General features: G+C 42.6%; 1 protein-coding gene across 1 annotated transcript in view; it reads left to right on the top strand.

The window, feature by feature from the left end:
• Window positions 1-14,740, top strand: part of PTPRR (protein tyrosine phosphatase receptor type R) — a 350,468-nt gene that overhangs the window by 86,793 nt on the left and 248,935 nt on the right. The window contains exon 2 of the mRNA XM_073555527.1: window positions 10,017-10,321. Within this exon, the coding sequence (XP_073411628.1) occupies window positions 10,017-10,321 (305 nt within the window). The remainder of the gene's footprint in view (window positions 1-10,016; window positions 10,322-14,740) is intronic.

Genomic DNA, 14,740 nt, shown 5'->3' with positions numbered 1-14,740 from the left:
TCCTGATATATAGACATAGGTTTTTCAGGTGTACACTATGCTACATACAGTATATACCTGTTATCCGGTGATACTGTACCCTTTCTCAACTTTGTACAATCACGTCAAATCCATACTGGGCCTGAGACCGTCTGAGTCTGCCTCCTGATATATAGACATAGGTTTTTAATGTTTAAACTATGCTTTATATACCTGTTATCCTGTGATACTGTACCCTTTCTCAACTTTGTACAATCACGTTAAATCCATACTGGGCCTGAGACCCTCTGAGTCTGCCTCCTGATATATAGACATAGATTTTTCAGGTGTACACTATGCTACATATATACGTGTTATCCGGTGATACTGTACCCTTTCTCAACTTTGTACAATCACGTCAAATCCATACTGGGCCTGACACCCTCTGAGTCTGCCTCCTGATATATAGACATAGGTTTTTCATGTGTAAACTATGCTACATATATACCTGTTATCCGGTGATACTGTACACTTTCTCAACTTTCTACAATCTTGTCGAATCCATACTGGGCCTGAGAATGTCTGAGTCTGCCTCCTGATTAGAGATGAGCGGTGTTCGAGTCGACCTGTTCGCCAAGTTAAAATTCCAGCTGTTTTGGGCTGTGTTCGAGCCGTTCGTCGAACTCGAACACTTTGCTTAAAATTTGGCTGTTCGAGGTTCCGTTCGAGAGCGGTTCATTCACCAAAAGTGTAACTTCATTTTCACATTAATAATGGTTTTCAATGTTAATAGACTGTTTCATGGCATAGTAGTGGTGTGTGGTAGCAAGCGGTGTAATACACCTGTCAAGGAGCTACACCGTGTGTGTTTCTAATTATTTTTTACCACATCTTGTCCAGAAAATCCTTTTGGGCCTTGTAGCACTGTCTGCTACTCAGCAGAGGAGCCCACCAGTGAACCAAGCTATGCCGCCTGTTTATGTAAGAACTGTGTGCTACTAAGCATAGGAGCCCAGCTGTTAAGCAAGCTACAGCACCTGTGGTTTGGACACTTAATTTTTTCATTTTTTCTGGAATGCCGGTTAGGCCTAATTCCGGAATTCCGGTTGACCTGCACTTACTGGGTAATCCTCGTTCGCGGGGAAGAATTGTAATCCCAGATCCCCATCACTAACGGGGTTCAGCGGGTTATCTGCACCTGTAAGCGACACACTCTGGACCTTTCAGTGTAGCAGCCCCGGACATGTAAGGGTATGACAGACCTGTTATTGATCAATCTCGCGTGCCAGAGCCTCGCCTGTCCCTCTAGTAATCTTGACGCGTACCACGGGGGCATGCCGGAGTCTCGTTCGTTAACGGAATTAAGCTGACAAATCGCTAGCACAACTAAAAACGGACATCCACCACCACCCACAGAATGAACAAAGCTTGCAATCTGTCAATATTTTCTGTAGCTGGCATGGTTGAGGTTTCCCGCGTGGAGTCGAATTAAGCCGCAGGCTCCACTCCTGGTGGTGCCCTTCTGGACATTCCTTTAAGGTTCAGCTTTGCAACCATACTGCCCCCGGAAACCAAACACTTTGCATTCATGGACGTTGTTCGGAGGTTCGTGGGAATAACGCCACCCGATCAGCTGTTGGCTTAATTTATGGTGGGAAGTCCGACGGTATATGATCGTCTTCGATTTCAGATTTTTACTGTTTTTTGGTATTTTGCATTTTTACTCCAGCCTTTCTTGACTTCATAAGGGCATGACATGCCTATATCTGTGTCTCCTCCTCCTCCTTTTACTCCTCCACCTCTTTTCTATATGTAGTTGCCGTTTTCCATATGTTATTTTTGTATTCTGAGCATTTTGTCTGCTTTGGGACACCTTTTAAGGTGTTTTGTAATTGTTTTCTATGTGTTTGTATGTGTTTGTGTTTGCCTGCCATTGTTTTCAATGGTGTTCGACGTTGTTCGTCAAACGTTCGACAAACATTCAACGAACTTGCCTCGTGTTCGACGAACCAAAACGAACTGGAACACTAGCGGGGTGGCTCAACACTACTCCTGAATATATAGACATACATTTTTAATGTTTAAACTATGCTATATACTGTATACCTGGTATCTGGTGATACTGTATCCTTTCTGCCAGGAAGTCCTCCTCCACCCACCACTCTAAGTGTATCATTGACACCTGGAACATTGTCCCACATGTGTGATTATTTCTTGCAGATCTTCTTGTTATTGTTAGGAACGGCGGAACGCACTGAATAAAAATATAAACAAAGTGCGTTCGCCGCTCGGGGTCCACCGTGCAGTAGGTGGTATAACCGCTGCTAGATGGTGGCAGAGCAATATGACGGTAATGTGCACAGGGTTAAGAATCACCCAAGTGCACAGAGCAATCTCTGTTAAATCACAGAGATGCCTATGTACATAAACAAACGAGCTGAGCCTGTTAAGGTCACAGGTACTCAGAGAAGTTACACACACGGTATTAGGTCACAGGAGTAGCCCAAGATGGTGGCACGAAGTCCTTCTAGACCTACTGTGTGTGTAGCGTCGCAGCTGCGAATGCTTAAGTGGGCTGCTGCTGCAGCACGGCGTAGGACACTGCCGCTATACGACAGTGCCAAGCGCAAGCGCAATGTCGGATGCTAGCAGCTGTGGACTATGAAGCAGAGGCACGCTGGCACTGGTACTAAACTTAATCCCTCACACAAGCGTAATATCAAAGGATAGGGGTTTCAAATGAGTCATTCATCAGTATCATGCATTCATCGTCATTCACACAGCAGCAAGTATGGTCTATACTAGCACATGGCGGAACAGCCATGCATGCTTTTTATAGCAGCCGGGACCTTCCGGAAGCTTCCAGATCTCCGAGATGGACCAATGAGATCTGGAGCGGGACCTGAGAACATGACTCCTGATCTCCAATGGGAGATCGTCTCATGAGCATGCTCAGAAGGTGGATGGAAGTACTTAGCCTCTGGAGAGATTTGCTGCAAGACAATCTCCTCTGCAATCTCCTCTGCAGTAGATAGACAGCAGGAGACTGCAGAATGTGAGCATCTCTGTTTGACTGATGGTATATATAGGAAGATTGACAATCATCCTTTGACTGTATAGAGCTGTACGCTTCCGATACAGTACTTTATATATGATGTTATTTCAGGTTCATGTTCTGCAACATTTTGAAGTTTGGTGGAAGAGGCAGCGGACGTGGGCGTGGGGGGCCAGCTGGTGCTGATGGTGGTGGTGCATCTGCTGGTAGTGGCAAAAGCACAATAGCAGCTAAGGCAAGAGGTGTTGAGCCTGCGTCATGGTCTGGCTCTGGAAAGCCTGGAAGGCTACCTTTTCTGGGAGTAGGTTAACTGCTTTTAAAGCTGGAGCATCAGGAACTGGTTTTGGCTTATATTGCCGAAACAGACTCCAGCAAATATGCCCTCCTCTTCTGAAGTTTAAAAAATGCAAGCACTGAGTCGTCAAGTGCTGGCTCCTGGTCAGGAAGAAACCCTTTTCTTGTGTCCTTCACCCCCCACCAAAAGTGAATGATGCAGCAGGCCACACTTCACATTAGTCCATGTAGCTCTTTCTATCATACCATGCCTGGGTTATCAAGTCAAATCGTGAATTCCCCAGTCCAAGATGAATCTGACATGGAGTGTGGGTGGCCAGCCAGGGCAGTGGGGTTAATCGGTACTGGGCCGGTGTCTCAGAGTAATGTGTCACGTTGGTGGTGATGACTCATTCCGTGGCCCTGGGCGTCCATGCAAAGGGGTGAATAACGTTTATAGGTGAATGATACGTGATGCCACCTGTGGTTTCTGATCACATTGACCCGCGCTGCAGTGTCGCTTCTCTGGGACAGATGTTGTGGTGCAGCTAAGTTTAGAAGCCCTGCACAGGTAGGGCCGTAGTCGCAGGGCAGATGAAAGAGTTGGTAGATGGTGTGCAGTGCAGGATGTAGCAGAGCCGTGCGCCAGGCGCAGGAGAAAGATGACAGACACAGTCGTGCAGTTCCTTTACCTGTACTTGGTAAGTGCCGTCCAGGACCCAGAGTACAGATGGAGAAGGAGTTGGTCAGCCTGGAAGCAAATTTGGAATTCTCTCTCTGCAGATAGGTAGTGTGGCCTCCGTTCTAGCGCTTATCTGAGGTACTCGCAGTACTAAGTTCACTGAAGTTCCCCCTGTTGACTCACTTTTGGAATTTTCTCGTATGGCAGGCAGCCATAGCCTTTTCCTTCTGGCTCACACACGTCGCTGCAGGGGCCTCCGAGCTTTGGTTGGGAACAGAGCATTTACAGCTGCTACTTCCTCCGGTTTCTGCTGCAGGACCGTCAGTGTCCCTACAATCTCGTAGACCGGAATCCCGACCATGCGCTCCAGCTAGGAGTGAGCCTTAACTCTGCTCATCCTCCAGCTCCCTGTTGTGAGTTCATTTTCCCCTTCACCATTGAGGTCTGATGAACTCCCTCTTCTGGTGAAGGAAGGTAGTGAGGCTGATTACCAAGCACCTGAGCTGGGAGAGGATGACTGGGCGACGGGGATCTCTGACTGGATATAAGGCAGCCAACGCCCTCGCTGGTGATTTCTCTGTGGAATTCTAGGAGACCATTCTGATTCCTGGCCCTCAAAAGCTAAGTTTTCTGCTTTGCCTTTTTGCATTTGTGTTTTGGTTTTAGTTTGCCTTGCTTTTCTGGATTCTGCCATTCCCTGCTGGGGTGAGCTGAATTCCTTTTTGTCGGTTTGCTCTGTCTTCAGAAAATACCTGAGTACTGACATAGTCTTTTTGAAGCCTAGCGTCTTCAGGGCCTTTTTCCCTGTCAGTCTGTTGGCTCTTATTTTGATGTTTTTCGCGGATTGCAGACAGCAGCCTTCCTATCCTGTCCTATCTAGTTAGCTTGGGCCCCATCATTTGCTCAGTCTATCTTTCTATCTGTGTTAGTGTTTTTTCTTCTTGCTTCACCGTCATTATATGTTGGGGGCTGCCTATTGCTTTGGGGTCTGCTCTGGGGCAGTTTAGATTTCCCTTTCTGTCTTTAGGCTAGGCAGTTCTCCGGCTGTGATAGAGGGGTCTAGGGCATCGTAGGAACCCCCCCACGGCTACTGCTAGTTGTTGTTGATAGGTTCAGGGGTCTGCAATCCGATAGCTGCCAACTTCTCTGGTTTTCTGGACTTAGCTAGCATTTCTGTTTTTGCCTCCTATGGTGACTCATTCATAACAGCTCCCCTTCTCACGTCCACACACTTCCCCTTCCCTTCACAGACTGCCCTAACTTACCTCCTCCCGATCACAAAGAGCAGCTACTCAGCAGTCAGGTTCAGAGGTCTCCCTGCTGGCCTGGAGTGGGAACTGTGTTGTGTGTTGGTTTAACTGCTAGAGAGATCCTTCGTTGCCCCCAAGCATGACATCACACTCACTAGGAGGAAGGTAATGCCACTGTGGCGACCGTACTCCTGGGGGCGCCACAAGTGCACTGATGCCCAGCCACTGCTAGATGATTCTGCTGGTACATTGGCCCAGACCACTACATTCCCCTAGCACTCTACACAGCCAGAATCTGACCCTGATGAAACTCAGGTTCCCCTTCCCGCACACTATACCACCTTACACGGTGACAAAGAGGAAGGTGCAGATGAAAGTGTAGGTTCCTTGAGCAGGTGGGGGGGCATACTCATGGGCGACGGCACTGGCACAGGGCCCCTCATAGTACGCAAAAGTGTCACTGCCGGTGGGAGCCCACCGTCAGACACACCGGATGGCCCACCCGCCGTCAGACACACCACCTTACTATGAGGGGCCCTGTGCCAGTGCCGTCGCCAACGAGTGGGCCCCCCCACTTGCTCAGGATCACAGCACTCGCAAAGTTGAAATACTTACCTCTCCCTGCTCCACCACCATGTCGTCTTCCGGGTTTCCTGACAGTGACATTCTGGTCAGAGAGCACAATGACATCACATCTGTATGCCCTCTGCCTAAACAGTCCAAGTGCAGTGAGATGGAAGATGGGGACGACGAGGAGTCCAGACTAGTACAGGGATTCCCTAGTGAGGAGACTTATTTAATTGTTTTCAATGTTGGGACAGCTATTTTTGGGGAGCACTATACTCTGGAGAATGATATATGAGGCTCACCATACACTGGAGCATTCCAAAGGTGGACATCAGACACTGGAGCAGCATTTACAGGGCTCATTATGCACTGGAGAATTAGAAATGGGGCTCATTATATATGGAGCATTATTTGGGCCCATATCACAGTGGAGCTTTATCCATGGAGACCAACATATACTGTAGCATTATGTGGAGCTCATCATATACTGTTTCAAACATTATATGGGACCAATGATTCTGTATGGAGAAATATATGGGCCTCATTACTCTGTATAGCGCACTATGCATTGGCCATAATACTGTATGGAGTAATATACTGTCCGTTTTTGGAGCTATTGGAGAATTTAAAATGGATATCAGTCATGAGATGTAAGAAGTGAAGTATTTTTCATTGTACTATACCACTATTTCTCTGCCGTATCAGAGGATCATGAATTGTGGCATGTGTTAAAAGAGCTCAGTGACACTCTTTGGCCCAAAGCCCACGAAAATCTGGAGCCAGTCCTACCCCCCCCCACAACTTTAGCCAAATAACCCCCAGTTTTCAATGCCTAACTATTATTATAAAGTAAATTAAGGTTGACAAGCTTAAGTAATAACAATTGATGTTTTTGGCATTAAAATGGGCACTGTAGGTGTGTTTCCTGTCCTCCACTCCCTGCCGACCTTGGTTCCCCATTAACTTGCATTTGGTTTCGTGTTTCAGTCGGCCTTCGACTTTTCACGATAATCGGCCGATTTTGTTCATGAAACCCGACTCGACCCGAAAAAAGGCAAAGTCGCTCATCTCTACACCTCATACATATTGGGATAGGATCCTGGAGATGGGAATACCCCTTTAATTTCCTCTGAAGTGTTGATGCACTGCAATTGAACACTAATTATAGAATTCTATAGAATGTTTCCCTTTAAATATATCCTATTTTAATTCATGGACATTTTTATGAAATCACATACAGCGATTTTCTAATTGTAGCTGGTAAGTACATACAGTTTATGGTTACGTTACAGAGCAACCGTTTATTGAAACCGTTTGTTATACTTATAGTCGTTAGCTTTTCAGCTACCACTTAGAAAGCTTATGTTATTTGCTAATAATACCCTATAATTATGGATATTGCATTCTATGTCATAAAAAAGATAACGAGATTGCTACATTATATATTATTTATAAATAAATGAAAAACATAAATCAGATAATATTACAGAACACTGCATGCATGTGTCATATTCCAGTAATGAGATTATGTATTAAGCAGATCATTTACCTAAAAATGTTTGTCTTTTAATGGAGCTATAATATATGATTCCCGAGCTAAGCATCATAAATTTGTTTTTCAAAACTATCCAAGGGTCTATACACATACATAGAAATGATTATTTCTCTTTAGTGACAGTGACTGTAATCATGAAAAAAGTTGTTTGCAATTAATTCAAATAATACAATGGGGAAATATGAATGGGGAAAGATTTACACAAATTCCAAAGTCTTCTAAAGTTTTCCAAGAAGAGTAATAACTGTTCTTGCTGCTAAATGGGGACCAACTCCATATACATTTACAGCCTATGGCTTTGGAATGGAATGCCATAAAAGCTTCAGAATGTGTAATGTCTAGGTTTCCCAATACTAAGTTGGTGCTAGTAAAGCTTATTGCTACTCATAGAAAAGAAATGTCATTCAGGTTTGTTGCCATGAAAGGTACTAGGTTTGAAAAAACGTTCTCATTGTTTCTTTATTTTACATTACATTATAAAGGCTTTGTTTGCTCCATTGTTAATTGACTTTGTATATTGTCTACTATATAGCAACAAAATGATCCTACAGCATTTCCCAAATATAAAAATATATGCTGTACCCAATAGGGCAGATATGGGGAATCTGTCTACGTTATTCATTAAATGAGTTTTCCAGCTTTGGCTCGGAAGTCTACTACGTGACTGTAGACCTGTGAATCCTTACATTGTGCACAATATGCACTGTCAGGATTCTATGGCACCGCGGGTGGTCATGTGACCACAAGCAAGCAATATGCAAACTCCCAGCCACAGTCTGAATAAACTTGCGCAGCCTTGCTCGTTGCATATTTCTGGCCATATTCTGACCGAGTGTGCAGTCTCGATCAATAGAAGGTGATTAAGAGAGACTGTGCTTGTCTAGTCAGAATGTGGCCACTAGTATCCTAACATCCCACAATGTGAGGATTCACAAATCTGCAGTCACAAAAAGTGACTGCAGACTTTTGTGACAAACCTAAACAACCCCTTTAAGTGGCCCACTCTGCTTAATGAATTAGGCGCATCTGTTACCTACGGACTAATGATGAGCAAGTATGCTCATTGCTCGTGTTTTCCCGAGCATGCTCTGGTGATCTCCGATTATTTGGAAGTGCTCGGAGATTTAGTTTCTATAGCTGTAGCTGCATGATTTGTGGCTACTTGACAGCCTGAATACATGTGGGAATTCCCTAACAAACAGGCAATCCCCACATGCATTCAGGCTGTCGAGTAGCCGCAAATCATGCAGCTGAGGTGACAGAAACTTAATCTCCAAACACGCCAAAATACTCGGAGTCCACCCGAGCATGCTCGGGAAAACCCGAGCAACGAGTATACTCACTCATCAATACTACAGACTGCAGTACAATTCGGTAGTAAATTTTGTCACTAAAGTGACATGAATTATCATGAATTTAACAGGCTATATCCATTTTGGTGTAGCTAGATAGGACTGGTGTGTAATGCCAAGTATCAATATTTTTGCTGATCTTTTGACTTGTACAGAAATATTGCAACTTATTATGGTGTTTTAAAATTATGGTGCAAACACCTTAATGAACTTTAGAAGTAAAATGCAAATGAAGATGGAAAGATGGAAGTGCTCTGGGAAGGACGGAGCACTTCCATGGTCTCGGCTCGGGCTCTATTCTCAGCCTTAAGCCACCCTCCAGTTAGTCACCAATGTTAGGCAGGAGTTAGACTGAGAAAGGAGCCAGAAATCAAGGCAGTGGGAGTGCCCCATCCCCACTAGAGCATTTCTATCCTCATTTTCAAATTATTTCTAAAGTTGATCTCTCTGTAGCAGATCAGCTTTTTTGTTTAATATATGCATGGATTTACTTGTGTTCTGATCTACACACATGTAATCAGATAGGAGAGGGTAGAATGAGGTGACACATTCCCTTTACATACAAACATCTTAGAATTATTATTATTACCGTATATTATTATTTATTTATATAGCACCATTGATTCCATGGTGCTGTACATGAGACGGGGTTACATAAAAATACAGATATCACTTATAGTAGACAAATTAACTATGGTAGACTGGTACAGAGGGAAGAGGACCCTGCCCTTGGGGGCTTACATTCTACAGGATGATGCACTAAACTTATCACAGTGGTTCTCCGTGAATTGTAAAGCATCTTCAGACAACTTTTTCTGACTTTATACCACCTCTAGGTTGGTTTATTTTAGATTTGTTTTGCTCTAAAAATGTTCCTCAAATTTGAGTATTTTAGGTCACATCCTTTCTCTGCAAAAAGTGAGTGTAATTTCTGGCTCAGTTTTAATATTATAAGTAAGCAACTGATTTTCAGATGAATGCAATCAAGATTAGTAAAATCAGTAATTATTAAAATGTTATAATGTAATAACCATCTCCTAAACTGAGATCCTCCTCTTGACTACAGTTACTGTATACTAAATCTGTGATATTCTCCAAACCATGTCCATACAAGTATTGGAAGATTTTGAGTAAATGACTTTCCATCTCCAGGAGCAGACAAAATCGGGATTATTTTTCAAGCATCTGAGATAACAATGTATATGGGCTTGATAATATAGCAGACAACTTGTTCAATATATAGTTCAGTCTTTTTACTTCAGCTCTCTACTTATATGTATGTTTATACACAATATTTCATTGATTTCTTTTCCTTTCCCAACAGAGTGCTTCTCTGGAGACAATGATCATCTATTGTCAGTCTGGGAGAAAAGGACCGGGAAACCCAGATTTGTTTACAGTCATGTACAAAGTATTGAAAAGAGTTTAGATCTAGAAAGACAGAAGATGCCTGAACACAGTTTTCATTCTTCATCCCACTTGAAAATCAGTAAATATATTCATCCCATGTTTGTAAAATCAGCTTTCCCTCGATCAACTCATGACCAGCCACTTAATCTGTTGGCCTCAGAAGATACAGATGTTGAAGTCGAAAACCTTCCTGTTCCACAGTCAAGTGTAATTTTAGTGGTAAGTGATTTAAAATTGACTGTAATATTACACTGTTTTAGAAAATCTGAAAACTCGTCAAATATACTAACATTGGATATGTACATATATATATACAGTAATATATATATATATTATTTATATAGCACCATTGGTTTCATGGTGCTGTACATGAGAAGGGGTTACATACAAATTACAAGTATCACTTACAGTAAATGAACTACAATCACAAACTGATACAGAGGGTAGAGGACCCTGCCATTGCGGGCTTACATTCTTCAGGATGGTGGAGACGGAGACAGTAGGTTGGGGGGTTGCGGCAGCTCCGAGGTTGGTGAGGCGGTAGCTCCGGTAGTGGTGAGGAGGCAGCAGGGTCATTGCAGGCTGTAGGCTCTTTTGAAGAGGTGGGTTTTCAGGTTCTGTCTGAAGGATCCGATTGTGGTTGATAGTCGGACGTGTTGGGGCATAGAATTTCAGAGGATGGGGGATATTTGGGAGAAGTCTTGGAGGCGATTAGGTGAGGAGCGAATAAGTGTGGAGGAGAGAAGGAGGTCTTGGGAGGACCGGAGATTACGTGAGGGAAGATATTGGGAGATTGGTTCAGAGATATATGAAGGAGACAGGTTATGGATGGCTTTGTAGGTCAGTATTAGTAATTTGAACTGGAGCCAGTGAAGAGATTTGCAGAGGGGAGAAGGGGAGGAATAGCGAGGAGAGAGATGAATTAGTCAGGCAGCAGAGTTAAGGATGGACTGGAGAGGTGTGAGGGTGTTAGCAGGGAGGCCACAGAAAAGGATGTTGCAGTAGTCAAGGTGGGAGATGGTGAGGGCATGCACAAGCATTTTAGTAGATTGAGGGTTGAGGAAAGGATCGATTCTGGAGAAATTTTAGAGCTGGGAGTGACAGAAGGTGCAAAGAGCTTGGATGTGCGCTTTGAAGGACAGGGCAGAGTCATACTGTATATATATATATTTACCCTCCATCCTGGTATATATGTCCCTTACCCTGGGCCACGACCTGGTATATATCCCCCATCCTGGTATATATGTCCCCTATCCTGGCGCACATCCTGGTATACATATCCCCCATCCTGCCATTTCCTCCATATCCTCCATTCCCCTGCCACTCCCATTCTGAGGCTAGCAGATGGCTTCAATGTGAAAGCGACAGGTGCGCATGACGTCTCTGCCAATGCGCCCCAAGTCATGTGCAAGCCGACGTCAGCTGCTGGCCTCTGATTGGCACGGACCCGACTGGTCTCTGTGCTGCACTACTCTTCAGCTGAATATGCGTCCAACGACGCACATGTGGTTGAAGTTTGTGTGGGTGTCGGCTGGTCCCTCACTCTCACGGGCCTTATCTCGACATCTTCGGCTGTGGTGGTTACACCTCTGTACAGAAGTGGCAAGGTCAATGTTTGGATATAATAATGGGAATCCTAAACCATGAATTAGCCAGAAATGCAGAGAGCCAGTGCAAAGTTCATCTCTGTCTGAAAGATAGGGACAGATTCTTAATTCTTCATGAAGCCATACTGGGTGGATGATTCACTGCCCCCCACCACCTCCACCACCACCACTACTACCAGTAACAGCTGTAAGTAAAATGTTTAATCATACATATTATCATAAAAATGGTCAAAACATGGTCATACATTTGTATACATGATTACTGCTGTTAAGATGTTTGGGAAAACAAAGCTATCCATAGAGTGACTGTCCTGTGCCAAAATTGCTATAATAGATGTCAAAATGAGTCAATTATATCATTTTAAGAAAAAAAAACTTCACGTCTCCAATTTTAGCAATATAATATCTGGAATGGATAACCCACCAGGCTTAAAGTGTTTTATGACTAAAAAAAAGAAAAGATAAAGACTTTAAAGAGGTTTTTCTTACTACTGAGACGTAAATGCTACCCAATATTCTTACTTCTCTAATTTTTCCTTGCCAAAATTTAATCAGTGTTTTTGCATCATGAAGATTCTTTTACATGATTGTATTTTAGTTAGTATGCGTTGGTCTGAAACGCATAATAGGTACAAATTTTTCAGTCGATCTTTTTCTGTGTGTGTTCTACTCCTGGTTTTGGCTTTTAAATTCTGATTTAAATAATACTGACGTAAGGGATCTTAGGGTATCTTAACACTTTGCTATGAATGATGCATTTTATTGCCCCAGCTAAATTAATTTAATTTTTTAAATCTCATACACAATTTCTTATTTTTTCTTTACAGATTTGACGCAGTTTCAAATCTGCATCATGTCAATTCTTTCAGTGTTTTGCAATGTTTTTCACCCACTCTAATGAATGGGATAAAAACAGATAAAAAATGCATCAAAAACGCCTATTTTATGCCGCATTTTTTTTTACCTAGAGATACATTTTTGATGCAGAAATGTTAGCAGAAAACACTTAATGTGTGCATATTCTCTTAGTGTAGAGTGTAGTGAGACCCCTGTAGATTTAATTTAATGACAAAATACAGTACTTATAATCAGTATTCGCAAATTCATTGTGCATGTTTTGTGAATGGATGAGTATTATGACTTTTATAGTTCATGTTGATAAGGTGCACACGAATCATTATACCACAGTAGTGCTACATTGTTTCATTTTTATTATAAGCATTATTCGAATGGAAACCTAAAAATTCAGGATTAACTGCTGTTAAGCAGTACCTGTTACCAGGTCAAAAATTGTATTCCTTAAAACCAAGAAAATGCTATTTATACAAATTGTATTTCCCCTGCTTCCCTTAGTATTCCGTTTTTTTTGTTTATTTTTTAATTTGGAATCCAGTTACAGAGATATATGTCCTCTTATTTAGTTCTAATTTTTATGGTCTTCATGAAGAGAGTGTCGTTCATTGCAGAGCAGCCTATAGACAGGCACCTGAGGATTCCTGTGAGCCATGTACACTTGGTAAAGACCATAAAAATTATCATCAAATAAAAAAGGTCATATCTTTGTAGTTATAAGGCAGATTGAAGAAAAATTAGAATTCTCAGAGGAACAGCGGGAATAACATAAGGCCATAAGGTATTGTGCAATCCATAGTCATGTTATAGATTCTGAAAGTGTCTTCAATATTATGTAAAGATCCAAGAGATTAGATAAGGAGATTTGTTTAGTCCCAACTCCCCAACATTGCATATGCTATAGCATATCTTTTTCTGCATGTGGCATGATTATAAATGCAGAATAATTACAAAGTGGAGTGTACTACAGCTGTCTTAAATGAACATAAGGAGTAATGGGAATAAAGTGGAAGTATCATGAGTTAATTAGAAGCTCTATTTAGCAGTTTGCTGGATATTTAATTAAAACGTCGGCCTTGAATATCACAATTTGCCATCATTATTCATTAAAAATGAATTTAAGCCATTTCCAAACAACGATTAATTAACTGGCGTATGAAATCTTTTTGTGTTATGTTACAGGAATTCTAAATTTGCTTAAAATTTCATTTAATACTCTCCTGGATTAGATGTATGATATATCCATAGTAATTGTAATTATTGGTATGTTAAAATAGGTCACAATTGGGAGAACAGTAGAATAGTCCATTAGAAAGCTTAATGATGACCCTCCAATGTGATTAGTTTCTAACGTGAGCATTGATCCAACCTGAGTCAAACATTGTAGTAGATGGCATGGTAACTTATCTATTAGTTCTTATTGATGGCATGACACATGTTTGCCGGGTTCCCTGTCTAAAGACATCCCCACTGCCTGGGTCATGGGGCCTGTCCAGTCCCCTATTCCTTCCACCGGGAAACATGGGATGCAGCCTCGACAGTTCTGGACCCTGCTCAGTACAGGTACCCTCAGTCCGGTCTTCCTCCTTACACCTGCAGCTGAAAAACACCCCCATAACATGATGCTGCTACCACCATGTTTCACTGTCAGGATTGTATTGGGCAGGCCCAACTGGTGGAGGGCTGCCGTGATAGTTGACTTTGTGGAACTTTCTCCCATCTCCCTACTTAGCATGTGTGGAGCTCAGCCACAGTGATCTTGGGGTTCTTCTTTATCTCTCTCCCATGATTGCTCAATTTAGCTGGACGGCCAGGTCTAGGAAGACTTCTGGTGGTCCCAATCTTCTTCCATTTAAGGATTATGGAGGCAACTGTGCTCTTAGGAACCTTGAGTACTGCAGAAATTCTTTTGTAACCTTGGCCAGATCTGTGCCTTGCCACAATTCTGTCTCTGAGCTCCTTGGCCAGTTCCTTTGACCTCATGATTCTTATTTAGTCTAACATGCACTGTGAGCTGTGAGGTCTTATATAGACAGGTGTGTGCCTTTACAAATCCAGTCTTATCCATTTAATTAAACACATCTGGACTCCAATGTTCTGAATACTTATGACCATGTGATATTTCAGTTTTTCTTTTTTTATAAATTTGCAAATTTGCACCTTCTGTAAATAAGTAATA

This window comes from Dendrobates tinctorius, unplaced genomic scaffold (assembly GCF_039654945.1).
Source record: "Dendrobates tinctorius isolate UK_male_01 unplaced genomic scaffold, ASM3965494v1 ptg000224l, whole genome shotgun sequence".
In the NCBI taxonomy this organism is placed as follows: Eukaryota; Metazoa; Chordata; class Amphibia; order Anura; family Dendrobatidae; genus Dendrobates; species Dendrobates tinctorius.
This window is presented reverse-complemented; position numbering and strand designations above follow the sequence as displayed.